The sequence below is a fragment of the Panthera pardus genome, unplaced genomic scaffold (genome assembly GCF_024362965.1).
Source record: "Panthera pardus isolate Hobbes unplaced genomic scaffold, ASM2436296v1 HiC_scaffold_2, whole genome shotgun sequence".
Taxonomy (NCBI): Eukaryota; Metazoa; Chordata; class Mammalia; order Carnivora; family Felidae; genus Panthera; species Panthera pardus.
In genome coordinates, this window is record NW_026526765.1 from 148,358,696 (window position 1) to 148,378,382 (window position 19,687).

At 44.4% G+C, this 19,687-nt stretch overlaps 1 protein-coding gene across 1 annotated transcript in view; it reads right to left on the reverse strand.

The window, feature by feature from the left end:
- Positions 1–934: 934 nt before the first annotated feature.
- The window catches only part of RNF130 (ring finger protein 130), a 142,586-nt gene continuing 123,833 nt past the window's right edge, over positions 935–19,687 (reverse strand). The window contains exon 8 of the mRNA XM_053907616.1: positions 935–8,387. Coding sequence (XP_053763591.1) covers positions 8,278–8,387 — 110 coding nt within the window. The 3' untranslated portion in view covers positions 935–8,277. The remainder of the gene's footprint in view (positions 8,388–19,687) is intronic.

A 19,687-nucleotide genomic window follows, 5' to 3' on the forward strand; every position in this document is an offset into this window, starting at 1 on the left:
ACTGAGCCACCCAGGCACCTGTTACTGTCTGTCTTGTTTATGACAGCCACCCTAGTGGGTATGAAGTAGTATATCATGTGGTTTGGATCTGTGTTTCCCCAACGACTTATGATGTTGAGCATCTTTTCATGTGCTTGATGGTCATTTGAGCATCTTTGTTGGAGAAATGTCTATTTATATCCTTCGCCCATCTTAATTAATTTTTTTTAAAGCTTATCCACTTATTCTAGACAGAGAGAGAGAGAGAGAGCGCGCACAGGGGAGGGGCAGAGAGAGATGGAGAGAGAGAATCCCTAGCAGGCTCTGTGCTGTTGGCCTGGAGCCTGATGTGGGGCTCCGTCTCACCAACTGTGAGCTCATGACCTGAGCCGAAATCAAGAGTCAGATGTTTAACCGACTGAGCTGCCCAGGCACCCAGGCTTCTGCCCCAACATCCACTTCTTCCCGTGCAGCATTGTGATTTTGCTGAGGAAACCACACCTTAGAACTCTCAGCTCCTGCCTTTCAGGTGAGGCCACGTGCACTCCTGGTCTGCAGAAGTGGAGCCCATGATGGCCTCGGCTGTTGGCACATACTATCTGTAACACACCACCTGGTTCAGTGATGGCCATGGGCCTCCAACCAAGCCAGTCAGCCTCAAAGAGGTCCCATTTTTCTCTGGATTACCTCCTGGGGAAGTGGGGCAGCTCTGGTGCTGATGGGGCTACCACCACCCTGAGCCTGAGCCTGGAGTCTCCCTGCAGGAAGCAGGCTAGCAAATGAGAACTGGTGTCCATGTATGAGGGTCAGACCATGCACAAGGTTCCCCCTGCACGTTAGCTCTGCTAAATTCCCCTTTTGCTTAAGTCAGTTTTGTCTGGGGTTTCTGCCACTTCAGCCAAGAGTCCCTCACTGATGCAGGTTACCACCAACAGCACTCAATGTGGACAAAGCAGCTTTTTCAGTAGGTTTTTATTGAAATGGTTATATTAGCAAATCCCACACATACAGGTATACACTATCAGCATATAGGTATATACCATACCATTTCACTACTTAATTATACTTACATTAACCATATGGACCTAGGTCATTGTGCTGCCCAGGACATTTCAAAGGGCTTATAAGATCTGATTGCCAATAATCAGCTCACATTTTACTCGCAGGTAATCTGTGTTCTAGACAAAGTAACTCCCCCTACAGTGAGCCCCCAAATGAAGCAAATGAGCAATTTTGCTTTTGGGCTATTTGATGTGTGTTTTTTCTGGCACAAGCTATCCATTGGTGAGTTAAAATTCAAGTGCATAGTTTCCCTTTCATCCCTCAAGGTGGAAGATAAGTCATTTGCCACATTTAGGTATATCCCAAGCCTCCCCCACCCCAAATTACCTGTGCTACAGTTAGAAAAATAGTTTTGTATGCCATCCTCTGAGATGTTGTGCATAGTTAGCAGGAACCCAGAATAAGAGAGCTCTGTGAATGACCCAAATATGAAAGGGGTAACTTTAATATTTTATATGAGTACAAAAGCTACTGAGGGTCAAAAACAATTGTGACATACGTAGCCTTCAGTTTGGACCAACTCCTCTTGTACAGGAAGAAGACTATTCTAGTAGGTGACACTGTTCCCCATACCCCAAATAGCATTTCATAGCTTGGAGTCTTTTGTTTCTGTGATCACACCGGTCAGGTTTCCTTAGGCAGAGCCACAGCCACTTGGGAGTGGACCCTGCTTCTCGTTCTCAGCTTTAGACTTGGCTTTAGATTCTGGCCCCAAGCATCAGCCAAGGGTGCCCCTACTCCAGTTGGCTCAGCAAGCCAGGGAGATGTAGGACACAGTGCTCTCTCTAGGAAGGCATGTGTCATTTCAGGCTGGGCACCCAGTAAAGGTGCTGGGGACGCAGACACTAGCCACAGCTAGTTGACTTTGTCCACACAGCATACAGTCAGCAGGCAGGTAACCTACTTAGCAACAGCTTACTTGAGTGAAGGGAAAGAAATGGCCTGGATATTAGAGTCTACTTACCCCCCACCCCACCTTTTGTCTTTATAGCCATCTCAGCTCAGTACCTACCAGTCACTAGAATAGTCCTTTAATATCACACAGTGTAAATACACTTGGACTTAATTGTGGATGAAGGGTAATTCTGAAAACAAATTAGGATCCACTTTGTGCTGGGTTAAATTTGTAAAAACATAGCTCAGAACGATCATCTGGGGCTTTTGACAGTTGCTGAGAGTCCTAAAGAGAGCTGAAGAGAGGGTGATTGTGGAGGGGGTAAGGAGCTGATGAAGGCCAGCCAGGGTTGCCAGATGACCAACTGACATGTGTCTTCCCTACACATGTGTCCACCCAAGCGGATGACAGTGGACTGGTGGGAAATGAGCCGTTTCAGGCCAGCATTCGACTGGGCCGGGGATCCTCAAGGTTGTGTCCCAGGAGATTCAAGATCCACTGTGGCAAAGAAAAGGGTGCCAATGACTTCCTCCCTCTCTTGGCTTTTCCACCAAAGGAGAATGTGTGTGGTTTATAAAGGCGCTTCCGCTGATTCTCAACACCACCCTTGGCTTGAGCACCGGGGCTCTGGCAGCTGTCTCTGGGCCCCTGGCAACACTCCTTGGGCCTGCCGTTTCAGAGAAACTCTTTCTTTTCAGGATGCCAGGCCGGTTGGTGCCACCTCAAACCTTGGTCTTTTGTGGTATATGCATGTAGAAGATTCAATGGGAGGAACTAGGAAAGCCCAGGAAGAAGGTCTGAGGGATTTCAGCAGCACTGGATCCTTCTGAAAGTTTAGTACTCAAGTTTGCATGAAATTCAAAATTTTGAAAATTTGTTTTCTTTTTTTTTTTTTTTGTCACAAAGTATCTTCCTTCTCCCCCAAGTCAGAGTGAAGAAAACAGGAAAAAAAAAAAAAAAAAAAAAAGGCTTGAGCTAGAGTGAACTGCCAAAGTAAGGTAAGTCCTGGGTTGTGGGCTGGGGGCCCCCATGGGGTCTTGTTAGACCGTGAGACAGTGAGAGCCAAGTCTTGGGTGCAGACATGTCGTCCTTCTAAGTAGCTGAGGCAGCCGGCACCCCTTCCCCTCCACAGTCACTTGAGGCTGGCTGGTGGGATGCAGCTCTAGAGATCACAGGGGACTGATATCACCCCCTGCCTACTAGGGTGCCAACTGGGCCCTCCTTGTCAAGGCTCAGTTAGTGGGGATCTTTCAGGATACGCCTAAGAAAGAAGACAACCTTCCTGACTCCACCAGCACCCTGGTGGAGCCCTAGAGAGGGGGCGGGGAAGACGCCAGCTAGTTAGGGTCTCTGTCTCGGAGTGGGACATGGAGGGGAGGGGAGACCTTTCCCCCTTCTGCCACACTTGGCTCTTGTCGCTGTTTCGCAGGATGGTAAGCAAAGCACAGTTCCATGCAGCCAACACAGGCACCTTACCTCTGTATCCTTCTTTCTGGATTTCCTCTGATGTTACAAGACTTAAAATGTGTAAGTTTCCCAGTCTTGCGAAACATCCATGGATGTCATGTGAACATATGCGCTCATTTTCTCCTTTTCCCACTAGGTTTTGGAATGATTTACCAACGAGGCCACAAGGCACAAGCAGACGCACCTCTCTTGTGACAAGTGCCCTTAGCAGGGAAGACACTTCTTTCAAGCTGTTGGTGTCCTAACAGTTGCCCTGTGATAATGATCCTTTCCTCGGGTGTTGGGAGTAGTGCTCAGGTCAATCAGTCCAAACTCTGTTTCTGGGAGTGAGTGAGGGCCAACTCCTCCGCCCCTCAAGCCATCACCTCCTTTCTTGAAGAGGGAAGTCCCACCCAGTGGTTTAAACTAAATTGGTTGCCGACACCTGCTCCTTCTGCTCATCCCTTAAATGTTGGTGTCCCCAGGGCTTTTTCCCAAGCCTGGCTCTCATGTCATTGGGCAATTTCAGCCCCACTCTGGCTCCCACCATCATCTGAATGAAGGGAACGCCAGGCCTGGCTGGAGAGCCTCTCTGGGGAGTCTAACTGTTGTGAGTGTATATGTGTGTGAGCGCGTGTATCTTGTGTACACACCTATGTGTATGTGTAGGGGGGGTGTAGGGAGGGAGGGAGGGGGAGAAAGAAGGAGAAGGGGAGAGGAGGGAGAAGGTTTGGGGCATCTGAGGGGCAGGGATTACATGGGGGCTACTTTGGTAGGTCTAGGTGACCTATTCCTTTCAAACACAGCTTCCCAGGAATTCTGACCGCCCTTTCCTTACCTCAGGCTGCCTGAGATCCAGAGCTACACCTCCAGGCCTCCCACTAGAGGGAGGTGGAAAGTGTCCCCACAGGGGCTCTCCCTGGGTCCCACCAACACCTACCGGGTCACCGAGACTAGTCACCTGGACTTCCTCTTCAGGCTGGTGGGACCCCGGGCTCGGGCCTAACAGTGAAGCCCTCGGCCCTGGGGCAGGCCTCAGCACCTGGGCATTGCAGTGTCTCTCTGGTCCATACCCTCCTCACTCTTGCTCTTTCCCAGAGATGTGGGCCCTCCCCACAGCCCTGGGAGTGAGACCCATGCCCTTGCCAGTCTCCTGCTCCTCATCCCTCGTCTTCATGGGGCGGGGCAGTATGCATTCCCATCCTGCCTTCTCATGGCTGCCTGGTGCCCCTCCTTCTGCACCCCGGGGAAACCCCCATCTCCATGACTCACCGTCATCGTATTTCGCTTCACAGCGCAGTTGGCCAGTGTTCTAGAACAGCCTAAGTCTTCATGATCCCTGGAGCCCCCTCAACTCTGAGTGTAGCAAATAGTGAGAATTGAATAAGGGTCTGTTGAGGAAATTAGCCTCGTAATCCTACTCTTTTCCTTATAAATTCTACTTCCTGGAAACCAGTGTTTTTGTTCCATGACATTTAGGAACAGCAACCGCTTGTCAGGGGGACCTGACATTAACACCACCTCCTTGTTTGCCTATAGCAGAACCACAGCCTAAGTGATAAAGGTTAATGGGGAGACAGCATTTTGGGAACCAGTTTCATTTAACGGGAGATCATGGAAAGAATGGGGGTGTGAGGGGTAATAAGAATACGAGAAGAGTTTACAGAGCCCATAGGAAATTTCAGGTCAGTCAAATTCAGTAACCTTATTTTGTTTAAACCCTTAGCAACTGCGTGTTTTGGAAGCTGGGCTGCTGGGTGCAGCAGGGCAGCTGGCAGTACAGTCCAAATGGGTGTTCAGGGAAGCGCGCCCCTTGGCAGTTCCTCTGAGTCAGGCCTGAGGAGGGGCTGGGGAATGGAGCCTTCCTTCAAAAGCCGGCCTCACCAGACTTGGTGAGGTGTCTTTAACCACCCAGGAGTAGAGCTGGTCTTCCCCTGAGGGGGCAGAGGCCGGGAGCCCTGGACAGACACACTACCCACCCACCACTGGGTGATGCCATGCCTGGCCCTTCTGTTGTTTCCTGGCCAGTGGCCTCTTCCCTTTCCCTGACGGATCAGCAAAAGAGGGCTATGGGCAGTTGCTCACTCCGGAAGTGAAACACAACCAAATCCTAAGTGTTTGCATTTTAACTGTAACGACCCAATTCCTGGCTGATCAGGTGATGGTTATGGCTACCCCAGACCCCACTCCACAAGAATCCTGCGGTGCATGCTGAGAGGTCTGCACCAGGCACAGCCTGGGGACGGGGTGGAGGCCATGCTGGGAGGAAGAGGTGGGAGCCAGGCCCAGCTCAGAGCAGTCCGCAGGAGGGACAGAGGGTTTGCGGTGTAAGCGACTTGTTCCTCTGTCCCTTCTGTTCTTCAAATAGTAACCCTCCCTGCCCCACACACAAAAAAAACGTTCAGAAGCTATCTACACTTCCTGGCTAATAACCACTGTGGCTGTAAGACTTGGAACAACTGAGATCCTCATATGCTGGGGAAGAGGGTCTGGTCTCTCTATAACCTCAACCAGGCTTGTATGGCCAATAAACTGCTTCTAAACCTCGAACTTCTCAGATGTAGGGGTGCTGAGAAGGATGTCTCACCCAGACCCCTACCCTGCTCTCTGGGGTCCCTGGAGTGGCTCCACAGAGAAGTCTCCAGCACCACTGCCAGCAAAGAGGCTGTTATTTGGGACAAATATTGCTATTCCCGGAGTGTATGACCTCCACATAGAAGTTACTGTCTCTCCTGACAAAGGCAGGACGTTCTGTAGCCGAGCAGAAAAGTGGCCTCAATTTTTAGGGAAAAGGTGTCAAGCTGGGACCCAGAGCACTATTCTGAGTGAATTCCCCTGTAAGAAATGCCTCCTTGGTTATTTGACAGTGAAGGTGTGTCCTAGATTTACCAGAAATTCAAATATGTTTTAATACGTAGATATTTAGGGGTCTGAGTTTTTAATTTTTTCTCAGGTCACTTCATTCCTTTTCAGTAAAGGAATGTCTTGAGTAAAATTTAATGTCTATGCTTTTGTGAGACCATACAAATCAGAAGAGAGTGCCCTGCTGGGATCTCAGTTCTGATGCAGGAAAACAAGGTCATGGTACAGACAACACGGTCAGAATTGAGCCATCTTCCCTGTTGGATGAGCCAAAGCAAACACAAACTTGGGTGTGTGTCTGGAACACTGAGTTCTAATCTCCTTGAGACTCATTCCCTCACCACAGAGCCAGTGGGGCAAACCTGTCTTTCTGAACAGTGCTTTCTTGAAACTGTTTGTCAAAAATTTTTTTGTACTACAAAGACAATAAAAAGGAAAAAAAAAGAACCAAATAGAAGCCCTTGGTTAAAAGTAAAAAGAAAAAGCTGCTAAGACCTTAAAAATCCTGCACTGTTCTAGCCTCAAATGATTATGGACATAACGCCAGTGGTCACTGGGAGGTGACGTTCCCAATGGCTATCACCACCCTGGTTCTCTGAGGGGTTTTGCTCGGGGGCGCAACTGTGTTTTGAGGCATCCTAGCAACATGTGATGAGAATAGACACTTAAAAGGGAGAAGCCAGCTGCACAGGGAAAAACGGCAAGTGTCCACCTTGTTTTTCTGTTTTACAGAGTTAATAAAAATCACAGGCGGGGGGGGTCACAGATCTGAGTGGTTTGCTGCCAGATGTAAGCATATGGAGGCTGAAGTTTCCATTCTCATAAGAAGGATCTAGGACCTGAACACATTTACATCTCTGTATGGCTCCTACTGAAAGGAGAAACAGGCTGATCTGCAGTGTGTCCTTGAGCAAAAAGGAGGCGTCAATTTGTTTTACAGATTTGCTTGTCCTGGTTCTGTGCTGGTATTACTCTGCACGTACATGTTTCTTGTGACATTAACGCGATGTCATCCCCAGGCGTGTGGGGCGAGCACGTGTGTCCCTGATGTCCGCCGTGCTGGCCACCGTGTCTTTTTCTGTAAGCCCCTGTGCCTTCTTCATGCCAAGGCTGGTAGGAGGCAACTGGGTCAGACTAGTAAGACTGAAGAGGGGTGCTCATCTGGTATCTAACAGCAAGGAGGTGGTCTGATCTCAAGAAAACACTCAGAGTTGTTCTGGGCTTGACACCCATTGGCCATCACTCCAAGGTCACCCAGAGAAGACTGCCAGGCTGTCCTCGTGGGGCCCACCTCTCCTCACACCTCAGCAGATGCCAAGCAGACAAGTCCACAGGCCTCGGGGTCAGGGTCTTCAGGGCTTCGGTGGTCACAAAAGCACTCGGCCCCCTGTGTCATGCTCTAGGAGGGGGGCTGGAAACGGCAACGAGCAAGATTGCCGGCCCTGCACAGCCGGCAGCCCCACCGTGGTGTGCTGGGTGGTAGTCTCAGAGGAGGGACGAAAGGCAAGCCTTTCTCTCAGGAACCTTTGGCAAGAGGCTCCTCAACAGAAAGTAGGAGAAGAGACAGGAAGATAGAGAGTGGGCCACGTAGCAGCAACTTGTGCCCCACGTCAGTGAGGAGTGTCACCTGCAAGCTTAAGTACGCACTGTAAGTGGGGAGCACAAAAGGTATTTTAGAAATCCCAACATCACCCTGACACAGAATATGCATGTAATTACTCAGAGACATGTTTGCAATGCAACATTGACCCCTGGGCCCCTGCTCTTCTCCGGGAACAGCCAGGCTTGTTGGGACCCATGTTCCTGGCCCAGCTTTGGACAGGTTTTCAGTGCTCCAAGGTCACCTGGACAATAACACTGTCCTCAAAGCCTCACCTTGGGGGAACCTTGCAGTTTAACCCTGAGCCCCAATCTGTGCTTGGAAAGCCCTGCCATTCTTCCACAATGGACGCTGACAGAAGAATACAAAATAAGAAAGGTGATCATAAATCAAATCACAAAAGAGGTGACCCCCCAGAGCCCATTTAGAAAAATCAGGTTTTGTTCTCATCATACATGTCCAAAGAGGGTTCGATTGTGGAGAATTCACTTTCATACACCAGACTCCGAGGAGACAAGGAGTTTCGATGAAAGAAGTGACCACCTGGAAAAGGAACAGGAAACACAGACTTAATAGGTCATCAGGCCTCCATTTCCCATGTAGCTCGGAGGAAAGAAGACACATTATCTTCAAAGCATCATATTTTCTAAAGAATCTCCATTTGGGGATCTTACCATGAGAGAAATGGAAAGGATTTGGGCATCCCTTAGTTTGAGCACATTAGAAACATGTAAATCCCGGGGCGCCTGGGTGGCTCAGTCAGTTAAGCGTCTGACTTCGGCTCAGGTCATGATCTCACGGTCCGTGAGTTCGAGCCCCACGTTGGGCTCTGTGCTGACAGCTCAGAGCCTGGAGCCCGTTTCAGATTCTGTGTCTCCCTCTCTCTCTGCCCCTCCCCTGTTCATGCTCTGTCTCTCTCTGTCTCAAAAATAAATAAACGTTAAAAAAAAAAAAGAAAAAAAGAAACATGTAAATCCCAATGTTCGGGTCCCTATGAGATTAACCCCTGGAGCTTTTGAAAGCAAAAGCCGCCTGGTGCTTTGCAAATATGAAGGTTTCTACCCAGGGCCTTGCAATCTGTAGAGGCCTCCTTCTGTACCTTCCACCTGAATACCTGTTCAGGGAGGAGCCTGGTATGTGTGTGTGTGTGTTCCGTGTGTGTGCGCGCGCGTGCGCGCGCGCACACACACACAACACACACACAACACACACACACACACACACACACACACACACACACACACACCAGCTCCTTCTACAGCTGTATAAACTGGAGGTTGTGGCTTTGAGGCTCTGATAAAGCATTAAAAAGTTTTTATTTATATTAGAGTTATGCCTTCACATGGCTTAGACAGCAAATTCCACATGTGTTATTGAGACCAGTAATCTCTGGTGCCTCTCTCTCAGAGACAGCCACTTTAACCAGATTCTTGTGGTGTTTACCTCCATGACTCTAAACAATATGCCTGAGCTGGTCCTTCCTTATTTTTTTTGTTTAGTGTTAGACTTTATCTGCTGAGTCTCCAGTATGGAGGATGAGGATTTCCACGCTCTCCTCCTCTCTACCACATCTACCTCTACTTTCCATTCCCTAATAAAATGATATTTTGATAAAAAATTCAGCATTTACACTATTAGACCATTTCTGCTATTCAGAGCGAAGCCATGCTTACATTTCCTCTTCTGAACGACTGATTTGTTTGCACAGCTTTCCTGAGGTATACATAACATATGCCAAAATGCATGTATTTCAAGTGCACAGTTTGCACACACCTATGAAACCATGGCCAGATTCTAGATGGTGAACATCTCCGTCACCCCCAAAAGTTCCCTAGTGTCTCTGCTGATTCTTCTCCTTTTCCTGCCCTACCTCTAACCTCAGGTAAATACATCTTTCCAGCACTGTATGTAAGTGGAATCGTATAGTTATTTATTGGCTCTTAAAACTAATGCTGCTATGGGGGCGCCTGGGTGGCTCAGTCGGTTAAGCAGCCGACTCTTGATTACAGCTCAGGTCATGATCTCATGGTTTGTGAGATCGAACCCCAAGTTGGGCTCCAAGCTGGGCATGGAGCCTGCTTGGGATCCTCTCTCTCTGCCCCTCCACCACTTGTGTTCTCTCTCTCACAAAAACAAACATACAAATAAATAAAGCTGCTATGAACATCTGTGTACAAGTCTGAGTAAGGACACGTGCTTTCCTTTCTCTTGGGTAGATACCCAAGGCTGGAGCGCCTGTGTGGCTGTATGCTTACTTTTCTAAAAGTACCACTGAACATTCCCCCAGCAGTAAATGAGAGCTCCAGGTCCTCCACATCCTCACTAGCACTTAAAATGGTCAATCTTTTACAGTTTGGCCATTCAAGTAGGAGCATGGGAGTCTAATTTGTATTTCCCTGATATTAGGCATCCTCTCATGCAGTAATATTATTAGCCAGCTGTGTATCTTCTGTAGGGAAGTGTTTTGCTAAGATCTCTTGTCCATTTTAAAAACGGGGTTGTTTTCATACTATTGAGCTGTAAAAATTTTATTTTCTTTAATTTTAATTTATTTTTTTTTTATTTGAGAGAGAGAGTGGGGAAGAGGGGCAGAGGAGGAGCGAGAGAGAATCCCAAGAAGGCTCCACACTCAGCGCGGAGCCCAATGCAGGACTGGATCCCACAACTCTGGGATCATGACCTGAGCTGAAATAAAAAGTCAGACGCTCAACTGACTGAGCCACCCAGGTGCCCCGATTTCAATCTTTTCAAATTTATTGAGACTGTTTTGTGGCCTAACATGTGATCAATCCTGAATGTTCCATGTGCATTTAAAAAGAACGTGTATCCTGCTATTTTTGGATGGAATGTTCTGTACGTATTCACTAAGTACATGTGATCTAATGTGTTGTTCAAAGCCACTGTTTGTTGATTTTCTGTCTGGATGTAATTGTATGTATCTTTAGGTCTAAAGTGAGTCTCTAAAGTGAGCTCTAAAGTGAGCATATAGATGGATCTCATTTTTTATCCATTCAGTCACCCTATATCTTTTGATCAGAACATTTAGTCCATTTATATTTAAGCTAATTGCTGATATGTATGTACTTACTGCCATTTTGTAACTGTTTTCTGGCTCTTTTTGTAATTTTTCTCTTTTCCTTTCTTTTTCTCTTGCTTTCTTCCCTTGTGAATTGATGACTTTCTTTAATGTTATGCTTGGACTCTTTTCTCTATTTTTTGTGTAACAGCTACGAGTTTTTGGTTTGTGATTACCATGAAGTTCCTATATAATATCCTATGTATATAATAGTCTACATTGACAGTAACTTAGAACACATTCTAGAAGCACTACATGTTTCCCCTCCACTCCACATTTGATATACATGATGTCACATTTTATACATCTTTCTATTCTGTGTATCTCTTAACTAATCTTTGGAGATATAATTGACTTTATTACTCTGTCTTTTGACTTTCATACTAGCATTATAAGAGATCGATCTACTACTTTTACTATATGCTTGCTTTTACTAGTGAATTCTTTTTCCTTTCGTGTTTTCTTCTAATTCTGGCCTTTTCTTTCCTGCTTAAAAAAAAATCCCTTTAGTATTTCTTATAAGGCCAGTATAGTGGTGATAAACTCTTTTAACTTTGTTTGTTTGGGAAACTTTTCATATCTCTTCCAAGTCTGCAAAGGTTCTGTTGAAAAATCTGCTCATGGCCTTAGGGGTTTCCCTTGTACATAACTATTTGCTTTTGCTGTTTTAAAAATTCTCTCTTTAACTTTAATCTTTGACATCTTAATTATTATGTGTCTTGTCATGGACTTCTATGGCTTCAGCTTGTTTGGGGCTCTCTGTATTCTGGACCTGGATGTCTGTTTCCTTTCCCACGTTAGGAAAGTCTTCAGGGGTGCCTGAGTGGCTCAACTGGTTAAGCATCTGACTTTGGCTCAGGTCATGATCTCACAGTTGGTGGGTTTGAGTCCTGTGTTGGGTTCTGGGCTGACAGCTCAGATCCTGGAGCCTGCTTTGGATTCTCTCCCCCGCCCCCCGCCCCTCTCTCTCTCTGTCCCTCCCCCACTTATGCTCTCCCTCCCTCTCAAAAATAAATAAACATTAAAAAAAAAAAAAAGAGAAAGTCTTCAGCTAATATTTCTTTAAATAAGTTTTCTGTATCCACCCTTTCCTTCTGGGACCCCTTATAATGTGGGTGTTCATATGCCTGGTGTTGTCCCAGAGGTTCCTTAACCTATCCTTATTTTAAAAAATTCTTTATTATTTTTGCTTTTCAGCTTGGTTACTTTCCACATCAACAGTCCATTCTTCTGCATCCTCTAATCTGCTATTGATTCCCTCTAGTGTATTTTTCATCTCAGTTATTGTGTTCTTTAGCTTTGATGGTTCTTTTTTTTCTAAGTTTTTATAGATTTATTTTGAGACAGAGAGAATGCAAGCAGGGGAGGCGCAGAGAGAGAGGGAGAATCCCAAGCAAGCTTCATGCTGTCAGTGCGGAGCACGATGTGGGGTTTGAACCCACAAATCTCTAGATCATGACCTGAGCCAAAGTTAGACACTTAACTGACTGAGCTACCCAGGTGCCTCTTGATGGTTCCTTTTAAAAAATATATTAATATAAATTTTTTTAATGTTTATTTATTTTTGAGAGAGACAGACAGAGTGTGAGTGGGGCAGGGGTAGAGAGAGAGAGGGAGACACAGAATCTGAAGCAGGCTCCAGGCTCTGAGTTGTCAGAACAGAGCCTGACATGGGGCTCAAACTTACGAACCATGAGATCATGACCTGAGCCGAAGTTGGAAGCTTAACTGACTGAGCCACCCAGGCACCCCTTGAAAAATACTTTCTATGCCTGAGGCACCTGAGTGGCTTAGTCGGTTAAGCCACTGACTCTTAATTTTGGCTTGGGTCATGATCTCAATGGTTCTTGAGTTCGAGCCCTGCGTCTGGCTCCATGTTGATAGTGTAGAGCCTACTTGGGATTCTCTCTCTCTCTCTCTCTCTCTCTCTCTCTCTCTCTTTGCTCCTCCCCAGCCTGTGCTCTCTCTTTCAAAATAAGTAACTATGAAAAAAATATGCCTTTGTTGAAGTTCTCACTGAGTTCATCAACTCAGCTCTCAAGTTTGGTGACCATCTTTATGACTATTACTTTGAACTTTTTATCAAGTAAGTTACTTATCTCTGTTTCATGTAGTTCTTTTTCTGATGTTTTGCCTTTTTTTTTTTTTTTAACATATCCCTCTGTTCTCTCATTTTGTTTGACTCTCTGTGTTTGTTTCTATGTATTACGTAGGTCAGCCAAAGTCTCTTGGTCGTGAAAGCAGTGGCCTTGCATTGAAGGCATCCTGTTGTGCCCAGTAGTGCAATTTCCCGGGTTAGCAGAGCCAGGCACTTCTGGGATGTCCTCTGAGTTGGTTGTGAGCACCCTCCTGCTGTGGCTAGGTCACAACTGCTGTGGGTGTACTGATGGGTGAGGCTGGCCCCTGGTGTGGGAGGCTGCAGCTGCTGCAAGCACACTGGTGGGCACGGCTGGCCCTCAGCCCAGCTGTCTGCAATGACTGGTTGCAGTTACTGAGGACACACTGCTGGGCAGGACTGGCTCCCAGTATGGCTGGCTGAGAGGTCAGTGGTAGCTTCTGTGGGCGTGCTGGTGGGTGTGATTAGCTCCCAGTGCAGCTGGCTCAGGGGACCAGCCACAGCTTCTGGCACAGTGCTGGTGGGTGGGGCTGGCTTTTCCCTTTCTTGGGGCAGGAGCTGCTTTGCTGGGGGGCACTGTTTTTCACCAGGTGTGGTGTGGCAGTGGTCGCTTTGTGGGGGATGCTAGTCTGAGCTGAGGCTGCCTGCCAGGTGTGGCAAGGTGAGATCTGCCTTGGCGGAGTGCCTGCTAGGGCAGGAGGGTTGGATGGGGCAGCTCTACAGGTGAAAACCAGGTGGGGTGAGTGGTGCTAGCAAGGTAGGTGGAGAGAACGAGCTCCCACAAGTGTCTGGCTAGCTAGGCTGAAGGAGGGCATGAAAAATGGTGCCCCAAAACACTTCTGTTCCCAAAGAAAGTTTCTGCAGATCCCTGCCCCTCTGGCACATGCCCTAAAATTAGTTAGTAAATCTTCACATATAACCTAGGTGCTTTTCAAACTGCTGCCTCTGTGCTGGGTCTTGGGCTGAGGTACATAGCATGCCGGCCTTTTAAGAGCAGTCTCAAATTCCTATAGTCCTCCAGGTGTCCTGGGGTCCCAGGTGTTGCTGAGTCTCCACTGATTTTCATAGCCACATGTTATGGGGGCTCATCTTCCCAGTGTGGGCCCTCAGACCCAGGGGTGCCGGATGTGGGGAGTGATCACCTCACTCTTCAGGGAGGACCTCTGTGCCTATTATATCCCTCCTGCTTGTGGCTTGCTCTGCTGGGAGTCTGGCTCCCTACCCATGCTCTGTCCCTCCTATCCTTCTCAATGTGATCTCCTTATGTCTTTATCTGTGGAAGAGCTGTTCTGTCAGTGCCTGGATCTGTCTATGGAAGGGGGTGAGCACAGCATCCTCCTCCTCCACTGTCTTCCTGAGGTCTCTAGTAGGTAACCTTTTCATTTTGTTGATGGTTTCCTTTGCTGTGCAGAATGCCTGTATGTTTATTTTGCTAATTTCCCCATCAGGTAGTCAGTCATTTTTTCTTTTCTTTTTTTTTTTCTGAATAGACATCCTTTGTCAGATATAAGTACCGCATGTGTCTTCTTCCAAAATAATCTATTCTGATTAACAGAATTTCTTCATTTTAGTGTGGACCACACTTTTATTTTACGACTTTTTGAGTCCTGTTTAAGAAATCTTTGCCTATCCTAAGGTTTTGAAGATTGTTTAGAAGCTTCATTGTTTTGCCGTTCACACTTAAGTCTATGCTCCATTTCAAATTAATTTTTGAGTGTGGTATGAAGTTGGAATCAAGATTCATTTTTTCTTTATAGATATTCAGTTGACCCAGCACCATTTATTGAAAAGCCTGTTTTTATCTTTACTGCTATACAGTGCTACCTTTGATGTGAATCAGGTGTCGATAAAATGCATGGTTGTTTGGGACTATATACTGCTCTGCTAAGCTATTTGTCCATCCTTCCATCAATAACTCAGTCTTAATTACCATACCTTTCTAAAAAGTCTTAACATCATTTCTATAAGTCCTCTCACTTTATCATTCTTTACGATTGTCTTGCTATTCTTGGCTCTTTTCATTTCCACATAAATTTTATAAATCAGTTTGCCAAGTTACATGCACACACACACATACACACCCCTACTGGGATCTGATGAAAACCGCAGTGAATCTAGGGGCACCTGGGTGGCTCAGCTTGTTAAGCAACTAACTCTTGATTTCAGCTCAGGTCATGATCTCGTAGTTCCTGAGACCAAGCTCCGCGAGGAGACTGCTTGGGATTCTCCCTCTCCCACTCCCTCTGTCCCTTCCCAGCTTGAGCACATGCTCTCTCTCTCTCAAAATAAATAAGTAAACTTAAAAAAAAAAAAAAACTGCAGTGAATCTATAGATCAATTTGGGAAGAATTAACATCTTTACAACATTGAGTCTTACACACTATCAACCTGGTATACTCATTTATTTCTCTCTATAATGCTTAAAATTTTTTTGTGTGTAGAAGGCTTGCACATTTTCTTTTAGATTTATTCATCAGTATTTGATGTTTATTTGATGCCTTGGTAAATGGTACCTTTTAAAAATTTTCATTTTATTTGCTTATTGTTGGTATATAGAAGCACAATTAACCCTGCTAAATTTACTTATTCATTTTAAGAGTTTATTTGTGGAATCTTTTGGATTTTCTATATATACTACTATGTTGTCTATAAGTAGTGAGTTTTATTTGTTCCTTTCCAATCCTCACATCTTTTATGTTTTTGGTTCCTTTAGCATAATGGCTAAGACTGCTAATATGATATTGAAAGAGATAGTCACAACAGGTATCCTGATTTCCAATCTTAGGGAAAAGTTTTTAATATTTCATCATTAAATATGATGCTTGCTGTAGTTTTGAAAATACACATTATTAGGTTAAGGAAGTGTTCTTTTTCTAGTTTGCTGAATGTTCTTCCTTTCTTTGCTTGTCCCTCCCTTTCTCCCTCTCTGCTTGCTCTCTCCCTCGCTCCTTCCCTCCCTTCCTTCCTCCCTCCCTCCCTTTCTTCCCTTCCCTTTCCTTCCTTTCTTTTTTAATTTTAAGTAATCTCTACACCCAATGTGAGGCTTGAACTCACAACCCTGAGATCATGCTCTTCAGACTGTGCCAGCCAGGTGCCCTAAACACTCTTTTAAAATCAGGAATGAATGTTGAATTTTTAACAAGTGCTTTGTCTATATCTATTAAACATGACTTTCCACTTTTATTCTGTTAATGTGTTGAATCACACTGATTTTCAACCTTGCAGTTTTTAAAAAATTTTATTTATTTATTTTGAGGTGGGGGAGGGTCAGAGAGAGAGAGAGAGAGGGAGAGAGGAAGAATCCCAAGCAGGTTCTGCACTATCAGTGCTAAGATTGACGTGGGGCTCGAACTCATGAACAGTGAGATTATGATCTGAGCAGAAATCAAGAGTCAGATGCTCAACCAACTGAGCTGCTCAGGCTCTCCTAACCTGGCAGTTTTTAATGAATCCAACTTGGTTGCAATTTTTTCCTATTTATATATTGTCAGATTCATTGAGCTAATATTTTATTTAGTGTATTTGCATCTGTAATCATAAAAGAAATTAACCTGTAATTTTTCCTTTTTTTGGTAATATCCTTTTTTATAATTTGGTAGTAATGGTATACTAGTCTCAATGAAAGTCTTGGGAAGTTTTCTTCTTTTTCTCTTCTCTGGATAAATCTGTGTAAGATTGGTGTCATTTCCTCCTGAAATGTTAGAGAGAATTCACCACTGACACCATGTAAGCCTAGAGCTTTTCTCTGGGGGAAGATTTTTAAACTCCTGATTTAATTTATTGCCTAGATACAGAATTCAAATTTCCAATTTTTTCTTGTGTCAATTTTGGTACTTTGCATTTTTTCAGGGGTTTGTCTGTTTCGTTTAAATTTCAGAATTTACTAACATAAAGTTGTCATAATATCCTTTTATAATTTTTTATTGTAAAAAACACAGAATATTAAATTTGCCATCTTAACTATTTTTAAGTGTATAGTTCAATAGTGTTGAGTGTATTCACATTGCTGTGAAACATACTTCCAGAACTTTTCATCTTGCAAATCTGAAACTCTGTATCCATTAAACAACTTCCTTTTCCCTCCTTCCACCAGCCCTGGTAACCACCATTCTATTTTCTATTTTTATAAACTTTATTATTATTTATTTTCATGCGTAGGCTCTATAGTGATGCCCCCTTTTCATCCCTTATATTGGTCATTTGGGTCTTTTATCTTGATAGCAGAGATTTGTTAGTTTTATTACTAGCCTTTTTAAAGAAACAACTTTGTGCTTGGTTGATTTTTTTCTATTGTAGATTTGTTTTCCATTGAATTCATCTATGATCTTTAGTATTTTCTTCATTTGATTTAGTTTGCTGGTTTTTATTTGGGAGGAATGCTTAGAACACTGAGTTCTAGCTTTTTTCTGTTCTAATATATGCATTTTAGGTCACAGATTTTCCTCTAAACGACTTTACTGGTATTACACAAATTTTGATATGTCATATTTATATCCATATTCAATTAAACATTTTAAAATGATTTCCACTGCAATTTCTTCTCTGACTTATAAGCTTTTTAGAAATATATATATAGAAACAAATATATATATAAATAAATAAATATATATATATATATATATATATATATATATATACACACACACACACACACATCTATTTTAATATTTATTTATTTATTTTTGAGAGAAAGAGAGCTTGAGTGGGGAAGGGGCAGAGAGAGGGGGACAGAGGATACGAAGCAGGCTCCATGCTGACAACAGTGACCCTCACATGTGGGGCTTGAACTCACAAACTGTGAGATCACGACCTGAGCCGAATTCGGACACTCAACCTACTGAGGCACCCAGGCGCCCCTAGAAATATATTAATTGAGGGGTGCTTGGTGTGTTCAGTGGGTGGAGCATACACTCTTGATCTTGGGGTTGTGGGTTCGAGCCTCATATTGGGTGTAGAGATTAAAAAAATAAAATCTTAAAAAAAGGTAGTATATTACTTGATTCCAAATGTCTAGGGATCATTCTAATTACCGTTTCATTATTGATTTTTAACTTAATTTCACTGGTTAGAAAACATACTCTATATGATTTCAATCTTATATGTTTGTTGAAATTTGCTTTATCTCGCAGTACATGGTCTATTTTAGTAAGTGATTTATATGCACTTGAAAATAATATATATCCTGTAGTTGATGAGTGCTATATATATGTCAATTACATCCTTGTTAATGGTGTTGTTCAAATCTAGATTCTTGACGAGTATTTGCTTGTTAAAAACAGATGTGTATAAACTTCCCAATATATGATGTTGGAATTGTTAGTTCTTTTATTTATTTATTTTTTTTTTAATTAATTTTTTTTTTTTATTTTATTTTTGGGACAGAGAGAGACAGAGCATGAACGGGGGAGGGGCAGAGAGAGAGGGAGACACAGAATCGGAAACAGGCTCCAGGCTCCGAGCCATCAGCCCAGAGCCTGACGCGGGGCTCGAACTCACGGACCGCGAGATCGTGACCTGGCTGAAGTCGGACGCTTAACTGACTGCGCCACCCAGGTGCCCCTTGTTAGTTCTTTTAGATGTCAATTTTTGCTTCATATATTTTGAGCATATATTAGGTACATAAATTTATAATTGTTTTCTTCACGATGGATTAACTTTTTCATCATTATGAGATGTCCCTCTTTATCTTAAGGCATATTTGTCTGATATTTATACAGCAATGATTTTCTTTTGGTTAATGTTTACATGATCTATATTTTTCTATCATTGTATTTTCAACAGTCCCGCCTCCTTAAAGAAGTGTCACACATATAGATGTGCATGTGTGTTTATAAATTTTAATTCTAGTCTATCTTTGCATTTGAGTAATCATTTTATATTCATTACTGACAAATTGAGATTTAAATTTATCATTTTATTGTTTTTTATTTGCCCCTCCTGTTCCATGTTCCTTTCCTCTTTTTTATTTTTAATGTTTATTTTTGAGAGAGACGGGGGGGGGAGGGGCAGAAAGAGAGGGAGACACAGAAACCCAAGCAGGCTCTAGACTTTGAGCTGTCAGCACAGAGCCTGATGCAGGGCTTGAACCCGTGAACTGTGAGATCATGACCTGAGTGTAAGTCAGATACTTAACCAACTGAGCCACCCAGGCGCCCCTATTTTTATTTTTTAAGCAATTAAAAAAAGTTTTTTTTAATGTTTATTCAATTTTGAGAGACAGAGAGACAGAGGGTGAATGGGGAAGGGGCAGAGAGAGAGAGAGAGAGATACAGAATCTGAAACAGGTTCCAGGCTCTGGGCTGTCAGCACAGAGCCTGACATGAGGCTTGAACCCACCAGCCATTAAGATCGTGACCTGAGCCGAAGTTGGGACACTTAACTGACTGAGCCACTCAGGTGCCCCTAAGCAATTTTTTAAAGTGTATTTATCTTGAGAAAGGGAGAAAGGGGGAGAGGGAGAGGGAGAGAGAGAAAGAGAAAGAGAGAGAAAGAAAATGAGCGGGGTAGGGACTGGGAGACAGAGAGAGAATCCCAAGCAGGCTCTGTACTGTCAGTGTGGAGCCCAACACAGGCCTCAAACTCACAAACCGTGAGATCATGACCTGAGCTGACATCAACTGTCGACGCTCAACTGACTGAGCCACCCAGGCC